Source organism: Xyrauchen texanus, chromosome 10 (assembly GCF_025860055.1).
Source record: "Xyrauchen texanus isolate HMW12.3.18 chromosome 10, RBS_HiC_50CHRs, whole genome shotgun sequence".
NCBI classification, from domain to species: domain Eukaryota; kingdom Metazoa; phylum Chordata; class Actinopteri; order Cypriniformes; family Catostomidae; genus Xyrauchen; species Xyrauchen texanus.
Genome location: NC_068285.1, coordinates 1255312 through 1278166, shown reverse-complemented (window position 1 = coordinate 1278166; position 22855 = coordinate 1255312). Strand labels below are relative to the sequence as shown.

General features: G+C 38.0%; 1 protein-coding gene across 3 annotated transcripts in view; it reads left to right on the top strand.

Annotated features, from left to right (window-relative positions):
• LOC127650623 (NACHT, LRR and PYD domains-containing protein 3-like) overlaps positions 1 to 22855 on the top strand; it is a 615184-nt gene that overhangs the window by 574876 nt on the left and 17453 nt on the right. For all 3 annotated transcript variants that reach the window (XM_052136147.1, XM_052136145.1, XM_052136144.1), the window contains 2 exons: positions 19879 to 20049; positions 20200 to 20370. In XM_052136147.1, coding sequence (XP_051992107.1) covers positions 19879 to 20049; positions 20200 to 20370 — 342 coding nt within the window. The remainder of the gene's footprint in view (positions 1 to 19878; positions 20050 to 20199; positions 20371 to 22855) is intronic.

Here is a 22855-nt window from a genome sequence, read left to right as displayed (position 1 = left end):
TGAAAGTTCACTTTTAACTCACAGGAAATGAGCTGCGGACATTTGTCAAAACTTGGGTCAGTGACTGACTTTTTGGGCTACTTTCTGCCCTTCACATCAGCGACCCAAAGAAGCTGACACTTTTTCTTTCTTTTTTGAGGTCATGCTGTAAATGGTGTTGCATCTTGATAATGGCAATGTCTGGCCAAGTATAAAAGATCTTTTGATTGAATAGTTTCATTTATAAATACAAACTGTTTCTGCTGTTTTTGTTGCAGCTATTCTTTACAATGAATGTGAATGGTGACTGAGACTCTCAGTCCATAACATTCTGCCTTTCATATCCTTTTGTGCCCTACACAATAAAGAAATCCATGTGATTTAGGAACAACGTGAGGGTGAGTAAATGGCAGAATTTAGATTTTTATGTGAATTATTAATGTAATAGTTTATGACTGTTGAAGTAACAAACAAGTGGCATTGCTCACAGTTACATTTTAAACTTTAAAATAATTGTTACAAATGTGAACACTTTCACAAAAATATTACATAAGTATGAATATATACATTTTATATCTCTATAATAAACATATTAGAGACTCTTAAAAACCTTCAATATATTAGCTGGTGTTTCACAGTATTTTAAGACACATGTTTGAATGGAAGCTCATTCATTTGGTCATAGCAGCTTCATTTATTTTAGGTGAAGTTGCTTCAAATTTCTAGTGGAATTTGCTTAAAAAGTGGGATGCAGAAATGATGCACAATATTTTTAAGCAAATCCAGCACATTATTTTTTCAGTGTCTCCAACAAAACCTGCTGCATCAAACCCTCTGAATATTCTCACTCTGAAAATTATTCATGAAAATAAAATATTCAATTACAAATCTAAACTTATTGTTAAAGAAATTGACAAAAACCTCAAACATGATGAAGATGAAACATTAAAAACTGAATTTGACCTCCACAACAAACTTCAGCACTATTCGGTCCTAAACAGAAATACCAAATTTACAAAAGATTATCAATGAAACAGTTTAAAGAAAGAATGATTGTGTCTAAATATAGACTAAGTGCCCATGATCTAGAGATAGAGGAACACATCACAGGTCCTTGTTGCCGAGAGAGAAATAGAAACATGTTTCTAATGTTTGACAATACTGTTATAAAACTGTCATGTCAATAATGCTGAACTGGAAAAAGAATTTAAATTAGAAAACATACATTTGACTTCATTGGCTAAATATGCAATTGATCTTGCATATATCTCTTTTTTTCCCTTAGACAAGCTTTTTTTATTATTATTTTTAAATGCAATTGCGTGATTTGGCCACAAGAGTGCTTCACTGTCCACTTTAGTTCAGCTGTTCACAGTAAATTAAATCTGATGGTTTTCTGTCCCAACAAGTACTTTCACCACAATTTACTGAGAAAAGCTCAAAAGAAATTGTAGATAATAAAATAACATTTACATGTATAAAGAATTTACCCAGAATCAACATTATGTTAATAAAGAATTCAATGTTTTTGTCATCCAATATCACTCCAAATACAACAGGCCTAGAGAAGGTCGGCAGGGATTGGATTTCTGTCTCCAACCAATAGGACATATTTTCCCAGAAAATATTTGATGCATACAATAAAAGAAGAGGTGATCAGTTGTCTCTATGTCAATTTGACAAAAAGTACAAGTATTGTAGTCAAAGTTAAATCGAAGTCTTAAAAGTTAACTTGAAGGATAAATACCATTAAATATTTTAAAGTGAGTTTCCTTCGCTTTAGGAGTCACTGGAACACGAATATACTGGACTTGTAATATATCATGACGATATAAAAGTGTAGGATATAATATAGAATTAAAGGAAGAAGGAATATGTTTGTTGGGAAGTGTTGTCATGAGGTTGTTACCATCAAAGAGAAGGGATGGGAGTTCACATAAGACATCTAGCTGAGTGAACAAAAGGGTTTTGTACTAAGTGAAGGACATTTTTGGAATGGCATTTATAATACGCTCAGATTGCTTATGCTCACAATATAGGTTGAATTTAGTACAAACATCTTTAAAAGTGAACAGATTCCCATCCTCATCCATTAAGTGAACTACAGACCAGAAACCCTTTTCGAGCCAGTCAATAATACATAGAGACTTATATCTGGATAAAACACATCTGTTATTCCCAATGGGGGTCCAATGTGGGGTAAAGTTGTGATTATATAATAACTTCCAGAATAGCAAAATCTGTTGGTGAAAAGAAGATAATTTGACTGGAAGTTTTGAAATAACAAAGTCACATTTTAATAAGAAATCAATTCCACCCAATCTCCTAAACATACCTTTGGGAATGCTAAACCAAAAACTATTTTCATTAGTTATTCACATTTTTAACCATTTAATCTTCAACATGCCATTTATACACTGAAAATCAAAGGCTTGTAATCCACCATTCTCGTAATCTTGAGTAAGTTGTGCTCTCTTAATGTAATGTACACGCTTTTTCCATTAAAATGAACATTCATTTGATTAATAGTCTTAATAGCTCTATTGGAAATAGAGAGGCAAGATGCAGGTAATACACCTGGCAAGACTCTCCATTTTAGTTAAATAAATCCTTCCAAAAATAGATCAATCCCTTTGCATCCATACATCGAGTCTAAATTTGCATTCATTCCTTCTATTCCAGATGTTTTGTTTCTCCTTAACAGCTTCATCCTTGGAAATGTGCATAAATATTTCACATTGGATTTGATTGGGATATTAAATATTGCTTCAAGGGAGCATTCATGTATGTGATAATTTCACTTTTATCAATATTAAGTTTTAAACCTGAAAATTTGGGGAAAATAATGAATTATTTCAATTGCTTTGTGAATCTGATCAAGAGCTTTTAAAAATAAAGTTGTGTCGTCCGCCAGTTGACTAGTCACAATTTGATGTCCAAACACATTTAGTCTTTCAATATTTGAGTTTTTTATAAGGATGGCCAACATCTCTGTAGCCATAATAAACAATGAGCTGAGATGGGGCAGTCTTGTTTAACCCCTCTTTTCATGTCAAATCTAGGTGAAGAGCCTGTAAGGCATCTGAGCTATTGATATCTGTGTAGAACAACTGAATAATCTTACCAACATGTTCACCAAACCCATACATTTGTAAACATTTAAAAATAAAAGAATGATCCAGCATATCAAACGCTTTATATAAATCTAAAAATAAAATAACCCCATCTTCTGTTTCTTTGTTACACTCTAGCAAGTCTAAAACCAGTCGAATATTATTATGTATAGATCGGCCTCTAATAAATCCAGTTTGTGTCTCCCCAATAACTTTAGATAAACCAAGTCTCAAGTGATTGTTAAATATATGGGTTCATAGTTTATAGTCATTATTTAACAAAGTAACAGGTCGTAAATTGTCCAACAGTCTAGGATCCTTCCCCGGTTTGGGAATAAGTGTGATTAATCTTGTCTCATTGAGATAGAACCGAATTATTCGATATTTCCTGAAAAGTTGCAAAAAGAAATTCCCTTAATAAACCCCAAAAATGACGATACAAATGTGACGTAAAACCATCTGGTCCAGGTGATTTATCTGATGACAAACACATGACCGCAGAATCAAGCTCTTCAGTTGTGAACTCTGCATCACGTCATTTTCAATTGTTCATCTATTTCAGGGACAAATTCACCGATTTCTTCAAAAAGGGAATTCGGATCTAAAATGAATGAAGAGGACGAGAACAGGTTCTGAGAAAAGATGGCGATTTCTTTTGCTATTAATTTTGCATCAGAACATTCGACACCATTAATGATTCAAGTTTTAATAATGTTTTTTCCTGACGCTTTTTCTCTAACACACAAAAATAAGCTGAATTTTCCCCTTTTTCCATCATTTATCTCTTGATCTAATGTGTGCCCCTCTGGCTTTTCTCATATACATTGAATCTAATTGTGATTGCAGAGATAATAATCGTGCTGTATCATTCTCTGTCAAACTGAATGTGTTAGAACATTCATTTATTTCTTTAATGAGAGATCTCTTCTAAAATATAACATCTGTTTAGTTGTTTACTGTAAGAAATAGATAGTTGACGAAGTTTGTATTTAAAGAATTCCCATTTACCTACCCAGAAAACAAGACTATTATCTCTAATAATATTTGAAACAGAGTTTCAGAAGAGATCTCAACAATGTCTTATAGAAATATGAATATTAATGTGCAGTTTATTTATTGGTGTTTTCTCAAGTACTGTTTTGTGCTACAGCAGGGGTCAGGAACCTCACCATTCACCAACACATGATCGTTTAAAACTTTCTAGTGACCATTTTCCAACAGGAAGTGCGATTGCTTGTAGGTTATAAGTCATTGTTCACTTGTCGTGATACTTGCGTGATGGCAAATGGAGACGGTAAATGTTTGGATTTGGGGAGGTGCTTATATATAAGATTTTTTTTATCACATCGCTATTTTAATTACTTTTTTGTTTAATTTAAAGTGTAATTTGAATTTAGAAACGACTTTTTAAGTTTTTCGTGTTTGGATAAATTAATGTAATTTTTAAAGCTAAATTATTCACTGACACTCATCGGGGGGGTTCACCATATAATCCGATATCACGATATTTTAAATGCGATTATCATTCAAATATTTTTTACATATCACCCAGCGCTAAAGCGGTTTAGAACAACATGAGGCTGAGAAAATGATGACAGATTTGTAATTTTGGCTCAACTATCCCTTTAAGAGCATGAAACACCTGCTGCACCTTTAAATGTTGTTTGTCTCTTTCAGACTCCTCCTCCTCAGGTGACAGGTGAAAGTGAAACTAGTAAAACAGGATCCATTTTATGACGCAGGAAATTACACGACGAGAGAAACAGAGAAAAAGTTTGACAGTTTTTGTTCCACTGAATCGTCTGAAACAATCAATTAATTCATTGTGAAGTATTTTGTAGGTGATATTCTAGTCAGTAAAGAGGAACATCAACAGTTCTTGACAGGTGAGTACTGAACTGCTGCTAAACAAACCAAAACTCACAAGACAACAATAATAAACCTTTCAAACTATCAGCTACAGTAAGACATCTAACAGATATCTAAGTATTAATCACAGCAGAACAAACAGATACTGAGACTTTTGCTCTTTTATCTGAATTGTCAGTATGTGTTCAGTTTCTTTGGCACTGAAATGTTATTTCTTCTATTGACTTGAAACGTTGCTTTGTTTTCTTCTGTTGAGTCTTCTGATGTTTTCTCTTTATGCTGGTGTTTAACATGTCATAAAAGCTGACAGTCTGCAATTGAACCTCATTGATTCATTTCTAATGGAATATTCTAGAGTACAAATAAAAACAAATATGTGTCAGTATTGAACAAATAAACACGTCACAAATATAGATGATGTCCCGTTTGTTGACAGGTGTTCAGTGGACTGTTCAGATGATGTCATGGACTCCACAAAGGATCTCAGTGGACAGACAGACACAGGGAAGGTCAAGAGGTCAGAGGATTTCAATGCTTTAATAAAATACACTGATAGATATTTCTGATATGCTGCACAACACTACAGTATAAAAACACTGAGGAGAAATGAGAACAGACTGGATTATCTCAAGTATAAACATGTGAAAACAGCTTTAGGGTAAAGTGAGATCTACAGTCAGATGACAGTGAGACCGGTTTGATTATGTCACAGACATAACTGGAAAAATGTACATTATTTAGGATTGGGGTCAAAGGTCATTTGTGTGTATGTTTCTCCTGTAAAAGTACATTTGATGATTTAATTCTTGTGAAAACAGTTTTTTCAGAAAGCAGCACATTGCATTGTATAGTGTACATCAATTCTGTGCATTTATTGGCATGTAAATTTGAACCTCTTCAGTCATAGCTGAAAGTTATTCTGACTTTGGTGGCATTCAGATCAGATCTGCTGTGTAATGTCATGTGCTCAAATATATCTTCATCAAATAAGCAGAAGTGAAATCGCTGAATATTGAACTAGTACTGTGCATTAAACATGACCAAACAGTTCCTGTGTGTAACCATAACAATTTGACTTTTAAACTGAATACAAGAATATATTTGTGTCATTATTATTTTTTTATTGTCGTTCTGCAACATGACACCTTCCATAAAACATACTAGGTGTGTGAGAATCAGCAATGTTCATCTGGTTAGCATGTATTTCAGACGTCTCATGTTAGGACTGTTTGCACACAACTTTACAGAGAAACTTCAGGAAAACTACAATCTCCAGTGTGCTGCTTTTCACTGTCCTAAACCAAAAATATTCTCAAGATGGAAAGAATTCTATATAAAATGAGATGTAGTCATTTTCTCTTAGTGAACACTGCTACTAAATAGAATAAATCTTGTTCCCCTTCTGTCACTCACACGGCGTTGTGTCGATGTAGTGACACTAGGTGTTGCTCAAGAGCCCCGAACACCTCTTTTGTTTGAGAAAAGGCCAATGAGAATTGGCAAGTGGCATTTGCATGCCACTCCCCCGGACATATGGGTATAAAAGGAGCTGGAATGGCAGGACCTACCACCGCGCCTCTTCCATGTGTGACTCTTGAGCCCACATGACGTATCGCCACATGTTTACCTCTCCTCTGGGCAGGGTGTGGCCTCCGTGGGGTCTTTTCCCCCTGAAAGAATAGAAAAGGAAAAGAACACCTTCCCCTTCACAATAGCGTTAACTGGCCCCAGCCAAATCTAATACTCTCTGGAGAGAAAATCATAGAGAGAAAAGGCAGCTGCTGGCACTTGTCTCGGAACTGCATGATGTCTTTTGGGGCACTGGGGGAGGTTACGTGCAGACTGATGCTCCTGCTATTACGCACGCAGCAGCTTGCTTGCACCTGCATCAGCAGTCCACATAACATGGTTCAGCTGTTTTCTATAGGAACCCCTAGTGTCACTACATTGATCCTCTTGCCATAGCACTGTACTAGCCACTGAAATGGCCGGACCTTGTCTCGGCTCCTCAGCACAAAACCTGAATGGAGTGGGCATTCCAGCTCTTTTTATACCCGTATGTCTGGGGGAAGTGGCATGAAATTCCACTCGCCATTTCTCATTGGACTTCTCTCAAAGAAGGGGCTATCAAGAGTTACCCCTAGTGTCACTACATCAACACAACATCTCATTCCCTCCATCAGGGAATGGAGGTTACGACAATAACCATGATGATTTCAATGGCAAAATGACACTGAAAACACTGGAAAAGTACATGTTACCTCCCTTGAAGAACAGAAATATTGGTAAGAGCAAAACTGAGAAACTGATGAGAGTGTTTGAGAGAGTTTGTAGTTTTTAAAACAGTGTTTAATTGCTGTTGTGTTTTAGTGTCATTCATGGAGAATCTCCTGAATCCAGCTGTGTGTCCATGAAGAGTGACCAGTCAATGGATCCTCCACATAAATTCAGTTCAGGAGCCCCCTGTGCTGATGTGAGGTGAGGACTCACATGTTGACTGACAGTATGAACGTGTACACCACAGTCTGAGGGACCATTAGAAAGAATCCAGTGTAAAAAATAACAGTTAAAACAAATGTTATCAATTGGTACAATACTGATTATATGCCACTATCATGCATATATACAGTACATGTGATGTGTACATTTGTTTAAAATTACTGCGTAATGCTCACACATCATGACTGTTAAAACAAATGGTGACCTTTGGAACAATACTGATGAGTAAATCTTATTGTCATGTACATCTACTTGTGTAATTAACATTTGTTAAAAACCTGCATGTTATGCAACACCCAAAATACTCAAAGAGTCTGTATAATGCACCCAATAAAATACTTACACAGTATGAGTTATTATTAGATACTTTAAATCTGTTGATGGCAGCTGTGAACAATTGAACATGATGTTTAGAGGACTCACGTGAGTTTAAATGCAAAGACAGCAAAATGAAATACTGTATATTATGAACACAATACACGTAAGATCAGAGTTTTTAAAGGGGATACAAGACAGAGATGCAGCAATATCATTTAAATGTTACAGTTTTTACAATCATTTTCACACATGTCTCCATCCTGAGAGCACACTTTCAAAACTCTTAATATAGTCAACACAACAGCAGTGTCTGAGGAATAAACTGTGGATCATTTTGTCTTTGCTTTCATACTAAATACATTCAATGATCACATCTATCAAAATTCATGATAGGAATCTGAGGTTGAGGTTTATTTGTTCAGTAATTCTGAAAAACTGTAAATATAAATCTAAAATAAAAAAAATAGGCAAGTATAATAAAAATTAGTCCTATTCTAGAGATGTTTGTTCACAGCGGCTCGAGTGTTTATGTGAGAAATTATGTTGATATTAGTGCTAAACATTGCAAGTTCTCGTGTGATATATAATATATAAGACACATCATTAAATGTGTTTTATTCCACTGGATGTTGAAATTATGTTTTTCAGATTACTTAAAAACACATGAACTAAACTCTGTTTAATTGCTGTTTTAGTGTCATTCATGGAGAATCTCCTGAACCCAGCTGTGTGTCCATGAAGAGTGACGGGTCAATGCATCAACCACTTAAATTCAGTTCAGGAGAGGCTTTGATCAACTATAGAAACAAACAGGATGCATCAGAGTCAACTGCTGGCAAAGTGGCATTGGACTCCATTTTTGAGGTGTGTGTGTGTGAAAGAGAGAGAGAGAGAGAGAGTGTATGAAACCACACACACTCATTCTTGTCCTTATATGCTGTTTTATTTAATACACACTGTCGTATCTCTCTCATACTCACCACCTCTGGGGTCTGAGGGTGTTTTGGGCCCGGGAGAAGTTTTGACATGCCTTGACATTTGTGCTTTTTTCAGTTGCTAAAATACATATTAATGGCTAAAGTTTGATTACACTGTATTCAAAACAAACAGGGCTACAATAATATGTGAGCAACATGTATGTACAGGTTTGTATTTTTGAGAAAATAACGTTTATGTGTGGTTTTTGAAAAAACTAAAATGCTAAGTCATTGAACTAAGGCCATATAACACATACTAAACATTTGTCCACAAGACATTTGAGAACTGGATCTTGTAGCCTAGAGTTTTTGCCTACAAAATGATGTGAATACCATCCTGATCACTCATTCATACAAAACAATATAGTAATTTAACTTTTGTAAGACACTTTTAGTGTTAGAAAGGTCATATGCAAGGAGGTGTGAACTATCATGAATATTTATGTGATTCACTCCTGAGAAGACAAAAGACCCCTCCCCTGGGCCTATCAATGAGGAATGTGACAGAGAATGAATGTGAGGAGATTTAATGATCAAAATCAAGTTTTAAGTTAAACGAAGTAATCTGACTATACATTTTCTTTACATAAAGAATTTACTTAATTTTATACCTACACTACTGTTTAAAAGAAGTCTCTTCTGCTCACCAAGAATGCATTTATTTGATCCAAAATACAGTAAAAACATTGTGTGAACTATTTTTACAATTTAACAGAACAGTTTTCTATTTGAATATATGGTAAAATGCAATTTGTGATCAAAGCTGAATTTTCAGCATCATTACTGCAGTCTTCAGTGTCACATGATCCGTCAGAAATCATTATAAGATGCTGATTTTCTAATATAGGCATATTTAAAGTGCATTTTACTCATTTACACCTGAACACATATTTGCAAGCACAAGCTTTGTTGATGATAATGAGGCAGCATAAACACTAGTTAAAATATAATCTAAACATTCATATTATTTTTATATCATATTACATATCATATTTATATCATACAGCATACAATTTAAATACCTGCTTAAGCCAAAACAACATTTACATGTAACTAAAACTTGCTTATTAGGATATATTTAAAATTTAAATACTCTGAATCCTGGCTGGCAAGTGGCATGTTTATATAAAATAGCATGTCAACTAATGAAAACTAAATTACTTACTTGAAATTGTATCCTCAGCTGGATCAAGTCTCTCTTCAAAATACAAAACGTTCATCGGAGTCCTGCTCTTCTTCTGAGGAAAATGTTAACTCTTCCGTACTATCCAGGAGATTCCTCGCCTGTGTATCGTTACAAACGTGCAGAAAAATGAATGAATTGTGTTTACATTAATCCTCACAGTCAGGGGCGTTTACCATTTGCATTGATCGCTTCAGCACATTAACGTATGAATGGCGCGCTCTGCTGGTGGGTGTGATCACATTACCTATAATGAGCTAAACCAGTAAAAATTTTGCATTGCTTTATTTCATACAGATTACATTGCAGGAGAATATTTGTATTAAATTTGAATTGTTTTATTTAAAAGTAGAAATTTTAAGCTTTGTTTAGACATATGTTTCATGTTTGTGTGATACGTAAGTATTCGCGGAGTTTCAGTTCATTTTTGTGATGTGTTTCAGAAATATGCTCGTCTGATAGCTCACCATTTTTATTTTCTTTATTTTACAAAAGTAAAAGGTTTTGTTGTTATTGTGAGTGTACACAAATAAAAGTAGACCCTTTATAGTCTCTAATGATGTCTTACAGTTATCCGTTTAAGTGTAATATTTTAAGTTGTTTCCGCTGTAATGATGAAAATATCCAGTCGACCCCAGAGGGTTAATAACACATACACACACACACACACACACACACACACACACACACACACACACACACACACACACACAGATGACACTCAAGATGGCGCCGAGTATGGCTGCTGCGTTGCGAGCTCCGTTACAACACTGCGGTTTATTGTTTGTTTTGTTTACAGTTCTTTGTTTTTTTGTCTTGGATGTTGTCTGCCTTATTGTTTACGACAGACAAATGCTTTTGGACATTAGTTCTACAATCACACATCGGAAACCGGACTTCAAATTCCTTAATGCCGACCCGCTGTTTACAAACACGCCGGCGGAGCCCTTTGTCTGTGCTGCTCGGCCGCTGAAACGCAGAAGGAAAAGAGGAAAACGAGCCGGCGTTCTCATCAGAGTAAGACGTCGTGCAAATCGACCCCGCTACCCAGTATACTACTGGCAAATGTTCAGTCTCTGGACAACAAACTCTCGCGAGCTGAGAGCGCGGATCTCTTTCCAACGAGAGCGAGGGACTGCTGCGTTATGTGCCTTACAGAAACCTGGCTGTCTACGGAGATTCCAGACTCGGCCATCGAAATCACGGGCTTTTCCGTGCACCGAGCGGACAGAGCTGAAAGACCTCTCTGGTAAAAGCAGAGGTGGTGGTGTATGTTTTATGATCAACAAATCATGGTGTGATCAGAGGAACGTACATTTCATCAAGTCTTTTTGCTCTCCTGATCTGGAATATCTCATGCTTCTGTGTCGACCATTCTGGCTGCCGAGGAATTCACAGCGGTCATCATCACAGCTGTGTACATCCCCCGCAAGCCGACACAGACCGGGCACTCAGGGAACTGTATGGGTGTATAAGTGAGCAGGAAACCGCGCACCCTGAGGCTGCGTTCATTGTTGCCGGGGACTTTAACAAAGCCAACTTCAAAGCAATCGCCCCAAAATACCACCAACACATAAAGTTCAACACACGAGGGGACCGGGTTTTGGATCATTGTTACTCTCCCTTCCGGAAGGCTACAAATCCCTCCCCGCCCCCATTTGGCAAATCGGACCATTCTTCCGTTCTGCTTCTGCCCGCTTACAGGCAGAAACTGAAACAGGAAGCACCCACCCTCAGAACGATCCAGTGCTGGTCGGACCAATCAGACTCTGCGCTACAAGACTGTTTTGATCCACGCGGACTGGGAGATGTTCGGTCCGCCTCTGATGACGACTAACGAGGTTTACGCTGACAGCGTAGCGTGTTTCATCAGGAAGTGCGTGAAGGGCGTTGTTCCGACCAAAACTATACGGATATACCCCAACCAGAAACCATGGGTTAACTGGCGATGTTACGGCGGCACTCACTGCGCGGACCTCCGCTTTAACTCTCCTAACACGGAGGCGTAAACAAGCCAGTTATGCCCTCCGTAACACTATCAGTGCAGCTAAGCGCCAGTACAGGCACAAACTTGAAAGTCAGTTCAACACCACTGACTCCAGAAGTATGTGGCAGGGAATTAACACAATCCACGGACTACAAGCGGAATAAAGTCTCCGCCATGAACACCGCTGCATCTCTCCGGACGAGCTTAATACATTTTATGCTCGTTTTGAGGACAATAACACCGCCCTCGCGGAGAGTGCACTCGCGACTGGCGCTACAGAGGTTGATTCACTCTCCGTCTCTGTTGTGGATGTAACCCGATCATTCCGGCGGGTGAACATCCGTAAAGCCGTGAGTCCAGGCGGCATTCGGGCGGCGTCATCAGAGCGTGCTGCGAATCAACTGGCTGGTGTTTTTACGGACATTTTCAATCTGTCCCTCTCCCTGTCTGTAGTCCCCACATGCTTCAAAACATCAACCATTGTGCCTGTACCGAAGCAAGCTATAATCACATGCTTAAATGACTGGCGTCCTGTTGCTCTGACCCCCATCATCAGCAAATGCTTCGAGAGGTTAATCAGAGATCACATCTGCTCTGTTCTGCCCCTCTCTTTGGACCCATTGCAGTTTGCCTACACGCAACAACCGCTCCACTGATGATGCCATTGCATCTACAATACACACTGCTCTCTCCCACCTGGAAAAAGGAACACATATGTGAGAATGCTGTTTGTAGACTACAGCTCAGCATTCAACACCATAGTGCCCTCCAAGCTTGATGAGAAACTCCGGGCTCTGGGCTTAAACAGCTCGCTGTGCAGCTGGATCCTGGATTTCCTGTCAGGCAGGCGTCAGGTGGTTAGAATGGGCAGCAACACCTCCTCATCACTGACCCTCAACACTGGAGCCCGCTGAGCTGTGTTCTCAGCCCACTCCTGTATTCCCTGTACACACATGACTGTGTGGCAACACATAGCTCAATGCCATCATTAAGTTTGCTGGCGATACTGACGGTGGTAGGTCTGATCACTGACAATGATGAAAGAGCCTACAGAGAGGAGGTGCACACTCTGACACGCTGGTGTCAGGAGCACAACCTCTCCCTCAACGTCAGTAAAACCAAGGAGCTTGTTGTGGACTTCAGGAAGAAAGAGCGGAGAACACAGCCCCATCACCATCAATGGAGCACCGGTGGAGAGAGTCAGCAGCTTCAAGTTCCTCGGTGTCCACATTACTGAGGAACTCACATGGTCCGTCCACACTGAGGCCGTTGTGAAGAAGGCTCACCAGCCCTCTTCTTCCTGAGAGCGGCTGAGGAAGTTTGGAATGAACCACCACATCCTCACACGGTTCTACACCAGCACTGTAGAGAGCATCCTGACTGGCTGCATCACCGCCTGGTACGGCAATAGCACCGCAAGCACAACTGCAAAGCCCTGCAAAGGGTGGTGCGAACTGCCAGGAACATCATCGGAGGTGAGCTTCCTCCCTCCAGGACATATACACCAGGCGGTGTGTGAAAAAGCTCGGAGGATCATCAGAGACTCCAGTCACCCGAAGTCATGGGCTGTTCTCACTGCTACCATCAGGCAGGCGATATCGCAGCATCAGGACCCGCACCAGCCGACTACATGATAGCTTTTTCCCCAAGCAATCAGACTGTTGAACTCTTGATCTATCAGGATCAATAATTAGCACTGCACTTTATTCAGCTATAATCTCACACTGGACTGTCAACATATTCTCCTCAATACAACTGCTATATATATATATACATATATATTTCATATACTCCCACTTATTGTATTGTATATTCTGTTCTATATTCTGCATTGTATATAATTATTGTGTTGTGTAATTATGTGTACATCTGATTTGTAAATTGTTTTGTGTAAGTATGTGTACATTTGATATGTAAATTGTTTTGTGTAAGTATGTTGTTTATTGTAATTGGTATATGTCTCGTCACTGTCATGACTGCTATGTTGCTCGGAACTGCACACAAGAATTTCACCTACTGTTGCACTTGTGTACATGGTAGTGTGACAATAAAGTGATTTGATTTTGATTTGATTTGATGAATTCAAGACAACTAAAGCACAAATAAAAAGAGTGGTTATACTTGTCCACTGATCCTTCAGTTCCTCTCTGTTACTGAATGGATATTTGTTGTTTGAATGTTCACTGATTTCAGGAACTTGAGCACAAAATAATCTCTCTGATAAAGAAAGAACTGAAGAGTTTCAAGAGACTACTGATCTCAGATTCCCCAGCATGCTCTGAGAGAGAGGAAGAGGATGATGAAGGTCAGAGCAGAGCCAGAGAGGGGTTTCTGAAGATCACACTGCATGTCCTGAGGAAGATGAAGCAGACAGACCTCGCTAACACACTTCAAACCAGTAAGAGCTCGCACTCACGTCACTATTACATCACGCCACCTTCAGAGGAAACACACAGTGTCTGGATTCACTCAATATTAGTGAAAGAAAATAAACTTCATGTCTAATGACCATTAAACATCAACATCAATTATAATTCCTATTTATTTTCCTCTTTACACCAGAACTGATTTCTGTGCATCAACAAAAACTCAAAACAAAACTAAAAGAGAAATTCCAGAGAATTACTGAAGGAATGTCAAATCAAAGCAGCTCAACACTTGTGAATGAGATCTACACAGAGCTGTACATCACAGAGGGAGGGAGTGCAGAGATCAATAATGAACATGAGGTGAGACAGATTGAGACAGCATCCAGGAGAGCAGAGACACAAGAAACACCAATCAAATGCAATGACATCTTTAAAGCCTTACCTGGACAAGACAAAGCCATCAGAACTGTGCTGACTAAAGGAGTTGCTGGAATTGGAAAAACTGTCTCTGTGCAGAAGTTCATTATGGACTGGACTGAAGGAAAAGCAAATCAGGATGTTCACTTCATATTTCCACTTCCTTTCAGAGAGCTCAATCTGATGAAGCACAAAAATATCAGTCTGATGAATCTTCTTCATCAGTTTTTCACAGATACAAAAGAACTGAGAGAATTGAAAACATTCCTTGATGACTACAAAGTCATTTTCATTTTTGATGGTCTGGATGAGTGTCGACTTCCTCTAGATTTCCAGAACAATTATATTTTGTGGGATGTGACAGAATCGGCCTCAGTGGATGTGCTGCTGTCCAACCTCATCAAGGGGAATCTGCTTCCTTCTGCTCTGTTCTGGATCACCTCTCGACCAGCAGCAGCCAATCAGATTCCTCCTGAGTGTGTTGACCAGCTCACAGATGTACGAGGATTCAATGACCCTCAGAAGGATGAGTATTTTAGGAAGAGAATAAAAGATGAGCGTCTGGCCAAAAGAATCATCACACACATGAAATCATCAAGAAGCCTGTACATCATGTGTCACATACCAGTCTTCTGTTGGATTTCAGCCACTGTTCTCCAGAGACTGTTGAGTGAAGCAGAGAGTGCAGAGATCCCCAAGACTCTCACTCAAATGTTCACACACTTCCTGATCTTTCAGAGCAAACTGAAGAGCCAGAAGTATGATGGGAAATGTGAGGTGGATCTTCAGCAGGCTAGAGAGAGGATTCTGTCTCTGGGAAAACTGGCTTTTCAACAGCTGGAAAAAGGGAACCTGATCTTCTATGAGGAGGACCTGAGAGAGTGTGACATTGATGTCAGAGAAGCGCCAGTGTACTCGGAGTTTGTACCCAAATCTTCAGAGAGGAGTTTGGACTGCACCTGGGGAAGGTGTTCAGCTTTGTGCATTTGAGCTGCTCAGGAGTTTCTCGCTGCTTTATTCAAGTTTCTGCAAAACAAGTCAAGAATGAGTGATTTCCTGAAGAGTGAAGTGGACAAGGCCTTACAGAGTGAGAACGGACACCTGGACCTTTTCATTAGATTCCTTCTGGGTCTCTCACTGGAGTCCAATCAGACAATCTTACGAGACCTACTGACACAGACAGGAAGCAGCTCTGACAGCAAACAGGAAATAGTTGAGTACATTAAGATGAAGATCAGGGAGAATCCCTCTCCAGAGAAATCCATCAATCTGTTCCACTGTCTGAATGAACTCGATGATCATTCTCTAGTGCAGGAAGTACAAACATACGTGAACAGAAGAGATATCAATCGTCTCTCTGGAGTCAGTCTCTCTCCTGCTCAGTGGTCAGCTCTGGTGTTTGTGTTGCTGAACTCAGTAGAGGAGCTGGATCAGTTTAATCTGAGGAAATATGATCCATCACATGAATGTCTTCTGAGGCTTCTGCCGGTGATCAAAGCATCCAGAAAAGCTGAGTGAGTAATTTAGTGTTTTAATCTCACTTTATTGTAAATAAATAGCAGAGTTGAGATTTTAATGTATTTTTTAGACTACAAACAGCCCCTTATACTATTTTGATGATGATTATTTTGTTTCATGTGTTTTTATTTATTTATTATTTTTGTAATCAGAGAAACCTTCATTTTAAAAGACATTGTAGCCAAATAGATTCAAAATGTTTAATGCAAAGTAAAAAAAAAATCTAGTTTAAAATAACAAAAGCATGTTTTCCACTAAATAAATACATAAAGATACTTTATCATTTTTATTTATGCTTCCAAATGCAATAATACACATCAGCCTAATAAATAAATCATTGTTTGTCTGCATATATTTTTACCAAAACATTTCTTGAATGATCATAATGTGCAAAAACCCAGTTAAATATTATACAATACTGAATTATTATTGGGGGATCCATTCAAGTTTATTATTATAATACTGAATAATTATTACTATTATTTCAAGGATTTTATTAGTTTTATACTTTAGTAATTTTTTTGTCATATTGTAGCTTCCTTTATTCCTGCAATGTTTTTTTCACAGTTTTTTTCCCTCTGTTTTGATAATCCTTTAATGGATTTGACTAAAAACTATATTATATGATGTTATACTGTAATATATAAAATTGCATTAAGATGTGAACAATATAGTGATCAACATGTATTTAGATTGGTAATGAATTATTAGTTTAGACGGCTTTATGTCAAGTGTTTATCTTTGTTGACTGATTTACTGAGGTGACATTATTGTTAAATTAGAAGATTGTACACGGAGGAAAAGAGGATTTGGTGGTAAATATTGTGTTATCATCTGTAGGTAATGTTTTCATCTAAGTGTAATCAATAGGTGTTCGATTTCATCAGGGCCGGAGTGGCAATCGGGAAGATTCAGGCAGTAAAAAATTGGGCTGGTTAGGTCCGCATGTTGATTGACAAACTTTCATCATATGTTGCATAACAATTGCCAACACTCGATCCTGCCAGTGAAAGCACCTTCAGCCTTCTGTTTAGATATATCCTCTAAACCAGAGGTCGGCAACCTTTTTAACATGGACTGACATTTTTTATTTCCTGGTCTATGGCTGTTTTTAGAATACAAACATTGGCAGAATGTTCAGTCCCGTGAGACATCCATAAGTCGAACCCCCATTGTGACCCGTTTTTAACTCCTCCCCGACTGCAACCGGTAATTCTCGCAGATTGGTAAGGCAAGCCACAGTCGAAAATACCTATTGAATATTATTGGGTGCATCTTAACCAGCTCTAGTTCACTAATCAGGGCACTGTCTGGGAGTCTCAATCTCAAAATCATTCCAGTGCACTGAAACATTTGCTTCCTAAAAATGCTCAAAATGCACCATGAAAACCAGAAAGCATCATGGATCACTTTTTTCACTTACCAGAAATGCTGTCATGTTTTTTGAAGTCTCTCAAATCATTAGAAGACGAGTGCAAGTTATTTTCACTTTAAAAGATTGATAATGAGTACATTGCTTTGTCGGCTTAAAGCCAAGTGTATTACACAGTGGCCTGAAAAAACAGGGCCACATTGTGAAAGAGAAGCACCCACATTTGCTGCCATTTAAAACTCAGCAAAACAATTTACTTTTTTTTAGCAAGTTGTTGCTTACGATGACGTCACAGTGACATAAGTTTGTTGTTTACATTTTGTTAAAACAGTAATAAATATCTGGAATGGAAACAGGTAAAATGTCACAAAAAGTCATGTGTCTTTTATTACAGCCCATGTGTATCACCAGATGGCACCACGTTATTTTGTGAAATTGTTCACATACTGTATGTTTTCGGGACAAAAATTTATAGATGTCATAATATTTCACAGGAATTTGGACCCAAGTGCAGGGATGCTAAGAGCTTTTATTAAAAAAAATATCAAAATACAAACCAACAACTCTCACAGTAATGTTAGGGGTATAACAGTTATGACCCGGACCAGATATGAAGAAAGAAGACCAGGAGTCGAGAAGTGCAATTAAAGAATCAAAATTTACTGAAGAATAGTTTGCAGTGAAATTGGTAGAGCCAGCGGCAAAGTCTCATGAGGAGATCGAAAAACAACTCGTACCTTACACAAAATTTTACAACAATTATACCATTTGCAAGGACGTACATTCTATTATTTAACTCCTGATTGGCTAAAAGAACATAAAGTCACAACATATAGATGGCTATGGCCTATCAACATTAATCAGCGCAATTGTCGTCCTGGATCGAGATTTACATCTGAAGTGACCTCGCAGATGGTCTCAGGGCGTCTTCTAGTCTGCCTGCTGTTGATTCCTAGGTTCAAAACCTGGGTAGAAAGTCAATATGCACACACAAAACACTGACGAACAACAGTTCTTCTCTGGGCACAGGAGAGCCAGAGCACACATTATCAGGCCATTCTACCCAAAACAGTGAGATAAAAATATTCACTCCTCAAGCAAAGGAGAGGGAAGAAATAACATACATTTCTTCCCTTAAAGAAATAATAATAGAAAAATCACACTTCGACTATTCAGGTAGTATTGCATAGGACTTTAAACCATATAATTAATCATAGAAAAGTAAAGATCAAACACAGAATACATCTGTATAACATTCACACACATATGATTCAAAGTATATTTCAGTTATGCATAAGAAAATAGAATTGATTATGTGATCATGCATATAGTTAATTCATCATTTTATTAAAGAAGTTAAGCAACAGAATATCGATATATATTGATATGAAAGGATATATATATATATGTATTGATATATCTGAAGAGACAAGGGATTTCTGACCCTCACCCTTCAGTAAAATTAACAGAACCAACATGAAACTAAGAAAATAAACTAACCAGACATCAACGAGTGAAACATACTAGGAATGACTGACTAACCAAACTCTCAAAATGATCTGACAGACACAAGAGGGTAGAAGGCACAATATGTAGAGGGAGAGCACATGAGGAATGGGTGATGACAACACAACAAGGACCAGATGAGGAGGTGTGGCAAGGGGGAATGAGGAGGCAGAGTAATGAGAGCACAAGGCTGACACAAAGACATGTGCTCAAAACAAATGCACACATGGACCAAAAAAGACAGAACTTCAGAACAAAACAAGTAGGGCTGTCCAGACCGTATATTGACAGTAGAAGTACTTAAAAAATGTGCAAAGGCCTATGAGCAATCATACATAGTGGCCATATACTGTATTTTTTCTTTTTACCCAAAAGCTGTACTGAGAAGCCTTCACTAAAACTTATAGATTAACACACTGTTATCTTGTCATTTCTCTCTCAGTCTGATGGGCTGTAATCTGACGGAGAATTGTTGTTCAGCACTGGCCTCAGTTCTCAGTTCAAACTCCTCAAGTCTGAGGGAGCTGGAACTGAGTAACAATGTCCTGCAGGATTCAGGAGTGAAGCTGCTCTCTGATGCACTGAAGAGTCCTAACTGTACACTGGAAATACTGAGGTCAGTGATTTTCAGTAGAAATAATCAGAAATTGAAACAATAAATGGCTCACTGTCTGTCACAGCACTTCATATAAAACTGTGGAGCATTCACTCTGGAATTACCATTTATTTTATAAAACTACTTTCTAATCACTGTTTCTTTATTTGTTTAAGATTTGCAGCTTGTAGTTTCACTGGTCAGTGCTGTGAAAGTTTGTCTTCAGTTCTACAATCATCAAACTCCCTGAGAGAGCTGGACCTGAGTAACAATGACCTGCAGGATTCAGGAGGGAAACTGCTCTCTGATGCACTGAAGAGTCCTCATTGTACACTGGAAATACTGAGGTCAGTGATTTTCAGAACAAATAATCAGACATTGAAACAATAAATGGCTCAGTGACTGTCACAACACTTCTTCTCAAACTGTGGAGCATTCACTTTGGAATTACCATTTGTTTTATAAAACTGCTTTTTATCATGGTTTATTTGTTTTAGATTTGCAGCTTGTAGATTCACTGGTCAGTGCTGTGAAAGTTTGTCTTCAGTTCTACAATCATCAAACTCCCTGAGAGAGCTGGACTTGTGTAACAATGACCTGCAGGATTCAGGAGTGAAGCTACTCTCTGATGCACTGAAGAGTCCTCACTGTACACTGGAGATACTGAGGTTTGTGTTTGCAGATTCATTAGTACATTGGAATATACGATATGAATATATTGTGGTTCATAGCTGTTGTTACTTTGTACCAGTGGTCGACTGATATGGGGTTTTTAATGGCCGATACCGATATCCAGAGAGCAGGGTGGCCAATAGACCGATACAATGCCGACAGATCACACAATTTATTATAGTAACAAACATAAAATCCATCGCCTGACAGTTTAAACAGCCTATATCGCCTACTTTATGATTTGTGAATGAGAGGAGCTTTTGATCCTGGATGATGGAATACACGCTGCAGAGGAAGATATTAGATGAGTGCTCGAAGGGAAGAAAACACACGGATTTTCCTGAGGTTCGTGAATGACATCTGTTTAATATGCGCATATTTGCAGACGGTATATAATAGAAAGTTTATTGATATTTGCCTTTTATCATAAGAAAAGTTACAGGGAACTGTTGAGGACAGTTAGAATACACGCTTCAGAGGAAGATATATGAGTCTTCATCAGGATGCTTGATCTGCTCAAGTTGTGTAAAGTTGGTTTATTGGATATGAGCATATTTGCAGACAGTAAATGATAATAGTTTGATTGATATTTGCCTTTTTGTCACTAGACAAGACAGCTAAAAGTTACAGGAAACTGTTGAGGAGAGAGAGGGTGAATGAAACAGGTGAGCAATTTAACATTAAATCAAACGCATCTGCTGCGGCTCTGATATGAGGACCGTTTAAATGACACTATGTTGCCCACCGGTCTATTATTGTAGTAACACGATGGCATGTAACAACAAAACAAACTGTGACAGGACGTTTACATGTCTCAAACGCTTCACATGCAAGCAGGTGATTTTCGTCGCCAAAAGGGGAAATTTATCGGCCGATGCAGATCATTAAAAAAGGCAGAATATCATCCGATTGATCGGCCTCTGCGAATATATCAGTCGACCACTACTGTGTACTTGTGTATGGGCTCCCTCTGCTGAATCTGGTTCCTCTCAGGTGAATCAAGTTATTCTGATTCTAACATCACATTTCAAAATTATCACAACATAAATTTTTGACCATATCTTTAGAAAACTCTTCTTGAAATATTCAGATGAGGAAGAAACTTGCTGAAGATATATGGTAGAATTTGCTTTGATACACATACAAACAAAAACAATACACTGACACAATATATGTGAAATATGATATAATAATAGTAGAGTCAGTGAGACTGCAGGTAGGTGATATACTGTATAATATATCTCAATTATGTTCTGCGTATTTTATGTATTTATCAATATTTATGTATTTGCTCTGAAACATCATGAGTATTTTTTGTAATCAGAGGGAATGTAATTTCAACCAAACAGCCGCTGTAGCCAAGTAGTTACAAAATGTTTAAAGCAAGACATAAAAATGGTCTTACAAGTAATGAAAGCACGTTTTCCACACAGTTTTTCAGTAAACAAAGAAGGATGAATGATGTTTATTCATATTACAACACATTTCTGTGAATGACCACAATGAACAAAAACAACAACTTCACACACTTGTGTTTTGGAACACAGTCAGGTTGAATAAAATTCTAATTTATGAGTTTTGTAATTTAATATGGCAATTACAGTGAGGCTGTGAGAGATAGACGTTCAGTCTCTTCAATGGGTTATACAGTTATTTAAAGTGTTTTTGGGTCATTCCACTGTTGAAATTACAGTAGACAAAAAACTCCAGACAACATGAGTTGTGGATCATTAGATTGGATCTAGAAGCTTTATAGCGCTTTATACAGTTCATGACACTGCACAGATGGTAAGTCTATCCCTTACAGCCTCACTTTCATTCCCATTGTGAATTATTTTATGAATATGTGTATTGTATATTATTTGTGACTCCATAGTGATTTTATTTATATCCATATTATTTTTATATTAAGCGACCATAATAAATGAAAGTTCAGGAGGAGATTGTCAAGTTAGCCCTGTCAATCATAATGCAAGCACATATATGCAGCTGCTTACCTCACTCCCTTGATGATTATTCTGGCATTCCTCCACCACCCCAACACCTCCTTTATTATGGGAGTGGGGAACTTAGAGCTCGAGCTGAGCTGCCTGCTAAAGACCCTCATGTTCGAGCCCATCCTTTACAGACAACAAGTCAAATTAGTTAACCATAAAAAACTTTTTACCATTTCTTCAAGTGCTATATGGACATGCAAGCTCATAAATGGGGGAGACCATTTGTTCATCATACTTAACATCGACATAAACTTTATACAGGAAGTATCAACTTATTTGTATGAATACTGAGTGATATATTTAAAAAAAATGTTTTTTACCTTTTTGCCTTTATTTATAGGATAGTATACATTGAGAGAAAATTGAGGGAGACAGAGGGAGAACAGTGTTGGGACATGACCCAGATAAGGTTGAAACCTGGGTACCCATGACAGGGGCAAATGCAGGGGCGTAGGAGAAATTTTGAACCTGGGGGGGACAGGAA